The sequence below is a fragment of the Colossoma macropomum genome, unplaced genomic scaffold (genome assembly GCF_904425465.1).
Source record: "Colossoma macropomum unplaced genomic scaffold, Colossoma_macropomum, whole genome shotgun sequence".
Classification (NCBI taxonomy): domain Eukaryota; kingdom Metazoa; phylum Chordata; class Actinopteri; order Characiformes; family Serrasalmidae; genus Colossoma; species Colossoma macropomum.
Genome location: NW_023495926.1, coordinates 14,375 through 21,550, shown reverse-complemented (window position 1 = coordinate 21,550; position 7,176 = coordinate 14,375). Strand labels below are relative to the sequence as shown.

General features: G+C 39.3%; 1 protein-coding gene across 1 annotated transcript; it reads right to left on the bottom strand.

Moving 5' to 3' along the window:
• Positions 1 to 48: 48 nt before the first annotated feature.
• On the bottom strand, positions 49 to 4,499 carry LOC118803583 (beta-1,3-galactosyltransferase 2-like). The gene is made up of 3 exons (XM_036564063.1): positions 4,492 to 4,499; positions 4,303 to 4,370; positions 49 to 2,567 (listed from the first exon to the last, which is right to left on the bottom strand). Exon 3 carries the CDS (start codon positions 2,552 to 2,554, stop codon positions 1,388 to 1,390), a length of 1,167 nt encoding a protein of 388 aa, XP_036419956.1. The 5' UTR covers positions 2,555 to 2,567; positions 4,303 to 4,370; positions 4,492 to 4,499; the 3' UTR covers positions 49 to 1,387.
• Between the last annotated feature and the right edge of the window lie 2,677 nt (positions 4,500 to 7,176).

Here is a 7,176-nt window from a genome sequence, read left to right as displayed (position 1 = left end):
AGAGCCACATTTACATGCTAGCAACCGAACAGGCATCTGAATGTAAGTGCTACATCATTTAAGGTGGAACGGGAAAAAAAGAATAAGAAGCTAACATTAGCTTTATCTAATCTCTATCTACTGTACGAGTTACAATCAGCAAACCGGGGCTGTACAACTTGAGGTGGAGCCGCTGGTTTAACCCCTGAATTACAACATATACACACTTTGATGTAATGTCACAGCCGGTTTATGAGGAGCCTGGCCACTTCCTATTTCCCCCGTTATATCAAAAACATGACTGCAAAATGCCAGAGGGCGTCTGCGAACAAGTCCTCAATGAATGGGTGTGAAAGAAGCTCAACCGCTAAAAACTAATAGTTAAAATAGTTTCTAATCACTTGCCCAGAACTATCATTTAAGTTTAGACAGTAGAAGGACGTATTTCACTAAAAAAAGCAAAGAAAACTTACCTATATATTTTCTTTTTTCTACAGCAAACGGGTTTTGGGCAGCAGAACGCTAACATTACTGCTAAATGAGTGCTGATTGGTTGCGAGCGGAGCGGCTTATTGGCTGTTTTTACGCACACAAATGTCATGGACGTACACGAGGCACCGATTTAAAGTCCTATAACTTGAGTTCAAAGCGCTCAAAATTGTAACAATAAATATAAAATATAATATATAAATGAATATAATAATGTTATTTGCTGTTCAGTGTTCAGGAAATTAATGTATTCTTTTATATTAAAAATGTTCAAGCATTTATAAACTATGATTTTGCTCAAATGCTCCATCTTAACCCATTTTGGACCATCTTAACCCATATTAACTGATCTTAACCCATTTTGGACTTGCACTGGAGCGCCCTCTAGAGTTTGCGAAACCCAGAAAACATTAGAGTGGCAATTCTCCTCTCTACAAGTTCTCTGACAACGTATATAGTTTGTGTGAGTTTTCTGCTCGGAGTTTGCCATTTTGTAAATCTCGTGCCGCTGTCAGGCGTATCGTAGCAATGCTGACAGAGCTTCCCACTGGTCTTGAGTCACGTTTAGGTCCTGGAACATAACATGACAGACAAGCTGTGGGAGAGCAGCAGGGTTTCCTTCTGTCTCAATCAAAGGGCCCTGTACTAATAGTCTAACCTGTCACATTTCTCCCCCATAGATTTGCATTGTTCTGACTCAAAAATACAGAAGTTGGTGAGAAACTGTTATTGCAGCAGAAGGTGGTTCTGTCAAGTACTAGTCTGAGGGGACTGAATACTTCTGCAAGCAGCATTTTTCTGATTAAACTGGGAGAAAATAGAGGAGTTTTCCATACAGTTAACACAAAAGCATTGTAAGAAAATGTCAGGCAATCACATCCCAAATATCATCCGTTTGGGTCTTTTCCCTCCAAGTCCTTCATGTAGGCCTTTTTAGGTCCTGCCAGAATGTGATCAGCTGCTGTGGGGAGTTAAGGATGGTGGTGATCACACTGGCAAACTCTTCTCGTTTATACTTACCCCTAAAATAGTCCTTAAACTGGGAGGGATTGGGAGGAGTTGAAGGTGAAATACCCATTCGTTCCAGACAGGCACCCACGTATGCATCCTCTATGTTAAATGGCTTTATTTCTTTCGAAACCTCAGCAATCTTCTTTGAAAGGTCATTGGAGAAGACATAACCCATCCCCAGCAGGTATGTTGGGTAGTAGTCTTCAGCATATAATTCCATTGGCACGTACCACTTGGAGTTCTTGTCCCGGATGACCGGTATGTTCCACATAACCTTTCCCGTCATGTAGTTTTCTTTAGGAGTATCAGGTCTCAGTAACAAGTTCATCAAGTTCTCCAGATTCAAGAACATGTCAGAGTCGATCTTCATAGCGTAGGATGCCTGTGGGCAGTGTGTGGCCAGCCAGTCCATGATTACCATGGTCTTTATCGTCAAGTTGCGGTACGAGTCCATGAAGTCGCTCTGGACGAGGTCATGGTACTGCTGGCTTTCCAGCCTTAGTTCCTCCTGTTGTTTCTCAGCCTCGTTCCCAGGCAGACCCAGCGAGAAGATCACCGTGATGGTTTTGTTTTGGACCACGCTCTCATTACCCCATGTGCTCCGGATGGCGTTGCGAGCCTCCAGTTTGTGTGGAGCCACTGGGACCACGAGGACTAGAAATGGGTTCTCTTGTTCACACTTATGGGGCTCGTCTATGATGAAGCGGTAGTTGTGTGGATACGCTTCATGGTAACGGATGGATGATGCTTCTTTCACTGGAACAGTTGTCATGGACTCCATACTGAGTGTGTCTGTCACGTTATGTCTGCTCACTGTAGTTACTGCTGTGTGTTTTTCATCAGACGTCTGTTGGAAGACTGTATTGTTGTGTCTTGTGAAAGAGGTCATATTTATTAGTGTGTGATTTCTGACTTTTTGAAATGTGATTAACTTGGCGAAGTTGCTGAACCACACTGTGGACGACTCAGAGCGGATGCCAAACACAAAGATAGTGACAGACACAATGAAGGTTACAGACAGCAATAATATGAAGCAGCTCTGAAAGCGCAACCTGCTGAGGCTGAAGGCGGCCATTTTCTGGGCTGGACTAAAAGAAAAAATAAAGAGTGAATTAGTCAAAATGAAGCAGCCTTTTTCTTGAAGTAAAACTCTTTTTATTTGCTTACTTTAAACACAATACAGGCTCAGTGAGTGATGGAAACTGACCTAATGTTGCTTTGAATTTATCATGAACAGCCAACTTCCATCCTTCGTCTTTAACTTTGCCTTTTACTGTCCACCTTTCTAATAGTCTAGCTCACTGTGCCAGAGGGGTTGTCCTCCAGGTAGGCAGCACCATGCAGCTGGGGTCATAGACAGACTTTGATTAGTATGAAAAAAGCCCCATTTATTAATGCAGTTCCATCTATTAACAACATTTGCAACCAAAGATGTCTGAAAAAAGACCATGCTGACCACATCATCCTCATATGGATTTTAGATAGTGTTTGTCTGAACAACTATTCCAGATCAGAACATTGCATGTCTGTTACAATAATAATGGGCCTCATTCACCAACTGTTCTTAAGAAGAAATTTCTTTTTAAAATTCACTTTAGCAGTTTTTACGAAGATTCTGACATTCACTAATGTTTTCTTTATTGGGATTTGTTCTTAGGTAAGAACAGAATCTGCACACACTCAAGAGCACAAAGGGGCTAACAGTTCTGTGGTTTAAGAAACCGTCATAAATCTGGCGAAGACTTTTTCTTTGGACCTTTTTCAAGAACACATTTAAGAAAAACCTTAAGAAGATACTGGTGAATGAGGCTCATTGTGTTTCGGAGCTTAATTATTCTGGCTTTTCCTGTATCTCATTTTGCAGAGAAGCAAATCACTTTCTGAAACATTCCTATCATCATCTAGCTTGTCATCTTCATACATATGTGTGACTGTCCGCTTAGCCACACTGTTCTGTGCCCCTTTTGTTCCAGGAAAACAAGGCATGTCATGTAAATACTTAGAGCCTTTTTATATCTTTGTGAATTTGGCCTTGTTTTGATCCTAAATTTACCTGCCACCTCCTATTTTTTTGTAATTATTTGCTTATACAGACTTTAAAGACAGCTGTCAGCTTAGATATCCTTTCATAAATTGTTAGATTAGAGTGTCTGTGATCTGAATTTTGATTCCAATACCAGCTGATACCGTGTGACTTAAAACGCAGTGAATGAGGCTCTGATAACAGAGAAGTGTTACTGACTCCATGACAGTCGATCGTCACTTTAAACATTCCACTTTGGCAGATTCCCGCCAGACATACACTGTGTGATTTTAGCCTGTTTTTAAACACACAATCACAACAGCTTCTGACCACAAACTGACCACAGTTTAAAACAATTTAAAACACAAAAACAAGCACTGATAATGAAGCTCCGTAGACTAAATATACAAAGCTTTAAAGAAACAGAACTCAGTTTTAAAACAGTAGTTTAAAGTAGTTTATGTGGAAATCTGTTTAGTTTAAAACACAAACATTAAAGGAGAAAATATATCATTTAAATATAAGAAGCTTTAACAGGTTAGAAAATGGTAAAGTTACGAATCACTTGCTACTGAAGCTTTTGTGTGTTTTTTCATTCCAGTCCTGGAGGGTCAGTGTCCAGCAATTTGGTAATTTCCCTGCTCAAACACACCCACAGAACTTGGATCTGAATAGCGCTGATCTACCGCTGCCTCAAACTATTCATGTTTATAAAATGTTCAGAAAAAACAGGACATGTAAAAGAGTTTGCATCTACAGCTTTATGTTCACACAAATGGATATAAAGTGTAAAAGTTTACCTGTCAGTAATATGAGGGTCACTGCTGCTGTTATATTTCCTGATGTTGGGGAAGTCATGGCAGCAGGTCTAGAAGATAACAGAATACTGGATAAGGCAAACATTTACTAGGAAAGTATGAAGGAATGAATCCTGACTAAAGTTAATGACTAAGCAGAGTCACTGTAGCTCTGAGAGGTAAGAGACTCACTGCTCTCCTCACACTTACAAGCTGTAATGAGCAGCAGAGACCCGGAAAACGTGTTAATGCACCTCCCTCTTTCAGATTACAGTCTCTTCCTTTATTCAAGAACACAAACATATTTACGTGTGATGATCATTTCTCTGTATTTTTCTCTTTGTTTTTAATTGATGCTCTTTATTTTTCTTTTTTCAGTCTGTAGTTTTTCTGCATGCTGGATTATCACTGTAGATCCACTAACAGCACAGAGACTCTGAGAGGAGAGAGTTACACTGTGCTGAGCCTGAACTCCTGAAACACACACACACACACACACACACACACACACAGGAGCACAAGTTCAGTTGTGAGTGGGGGTTTGTTGTTACAGTGTTACAGTTTCACAGTATTCAGTGTGATCAGATACTTTTTCAAAACATCATTTAAAATGCATTTCTGCCTCTTCATTATCACACAATGGCAAACACAGCAATGCTGACCATTAATAAACAAAACAACAACTCCTGCTGCATGACTGACTCTGCTGCACTGCACACTGCAGTTACTCTAACTCAGTGTGAACACGTTCACTCACACAGATACTCTCTGTTTTAGCTCATACTGACAACACAATACCACTGAGGTGAGTTATTCTCAAAAATACAGGATTCTGTTCTCCCCGCACTCAACACAGGGGCCTACAAATATCTCAGAAAAACATGAAATAATAGAGTTTATGATTTATAGAAACTCTTTAAATGTGGTAGATGTTTAAATCTATTTTTTAATTTTTACTTATTGATCATTTTGTACACATACAGAGAGAGACAAAAAATGAAAATAACGTGAAAATATTATGTTCAAATGATGAAGAAATAGTTCTAAACTATCGTTTAGTAACAACGCTGATGTTAAAATGTAAATAGTTTTCATTTTCATATGAAATTCTTTAATATTTTTTCAGTAAAGCTACTTGAACTTTGCTACATAATACTGGCAAAATCATGACATAAACATGTCTCAACAGATGTCAGATTCCCCATAAACGGGTAAAACGTTTCCTTTTTTCTTTTAATTTTCATCACGCTGTGTTGAAATGTTGGGAAACCGTGGTATTTGTTTTATTAGAATATCATACTGTGAAAATGTCAAAAAACAGCTGAATGTCTGAAAAAAAAAAACAGTTTGACCGGATCAAGCTGATTAAACCTGTTAAGTTTGGTCGACTGTCAACCTGAAACCAAAACTTTTTTTTTTTGCTTAGTCCAGACGGATGTTCAGCTTGTCACCCACATTGACGATCATCTTACTGAACTTAGCTGGACAGTCCAGCAGGGGTGTTAATGCTGCTGCTGTTGCTACAGGAAATGCAAGAGCATGTAAAGTTGGCTGGTTATGCGACAAACACAGAGATAGTGACCTCAATTTAAAACACACAAACACTGATGATAAAGATCTGTAGATTAAATATACAAACCTTTAAAGAAACAGAACTCAGTTTTAAAACAGTGTAAAGTAGTTTATGTGGAGGTTTGTGTAGTTTAAAACACAAACATTAAAGGAGAAAATATATCATTAAAATATAAGAAGCTATAAGAAGCTAAAACAGTGCAGTTATTAATCACTTGTTACTGTAGCTTTTGAACTCATCATCAGTGAGAAAACACCATGATGAGTAACAGTGCTATGCAGCAGAGTAGCTCGAGGAGGAGATGGTGTACTGAGCAGGCCCTGAGCAAGTGGCAATGGAGCAACTGGTATGCTGGCGGTGCAGGAAGAGGGGACACTGCACCAATGTTGTGAACCTGAGCCAGCAGGGAAACAAAAGCCAGCCATAATACAAGACGACCATTTGCAGCTGTGTGGAGTACAGTTCCCACATGCTCTCACCGTTGAAGTAAGCGTTTCAGAGGTGAGGGTGTCTGGGAGCTGAACTCCACACAGCTGCAAGTGGTCGTCTGGCATTATGGCCTTCTCATTTTGGCTGTAGCGACTCTTTAGTCAGATTCTAAGTTTGTTAATAAAGAATAATATAGCAGGATAATTCCTGTTATAGTCACAGCTGCTCAGCAGAAGCAGAATAATCCTACTTGAAATACACAGCAGGGTGATGAGTGATAACATCCCACATTCAGAGCTCAATTCCACCATTTTCGTAAAATAAAGACACAGAATAATGTCTTTGTGTCGTTCAACACATTAATGTAACAATCTAAACATCAGATACTCCATTTGGTTTTCTAACTGAGGAAATTGAAAGTCTACTTTGTGGCTTTTCACCATGTCCACTGTTATACTCTGATAGTGGAACTCATAGTTACAGTAACATATTTATATATCAGAGAAAATCTTTACTACTTACTTTCTTCTGTAAAGACCTTTCACAGCTGTATAACTTAGTGGACAGTGCAGAGTGTGAGAACAGAGTGTGTGTAAGGGGTGGGATGAGTAAACGTGTTTAAGGTGGGGGTTTTATCAACACTGTTTTCCTTCCCTTTTTTCTGCGGTCTGTCAAAATTAGCAACCGCCCTACCAGCACTTTATATCTGTCATTTATTTATTTACTGTTTTAACATTTACCCATTTTAGTCTGAACATGCAGACAGATATACAGATTAAATACACTAATACAGTTGTGATAATAGACTCATGTGTAGTTTAATCTTACACAAAACTACACGTTCCATAATGCTTTGCTGGAACAGGAACACTCAC

Excerpts from the sequence above, each read along its gene's own strand:
- LOC118803583 (XM_036564063.1), bottom strand. The coding sequence starts at position 2,554 with ATGGCCGCCTTCAGCCTCAGCAGGTTGCGCTTTCAGAGCTGCTTCATA.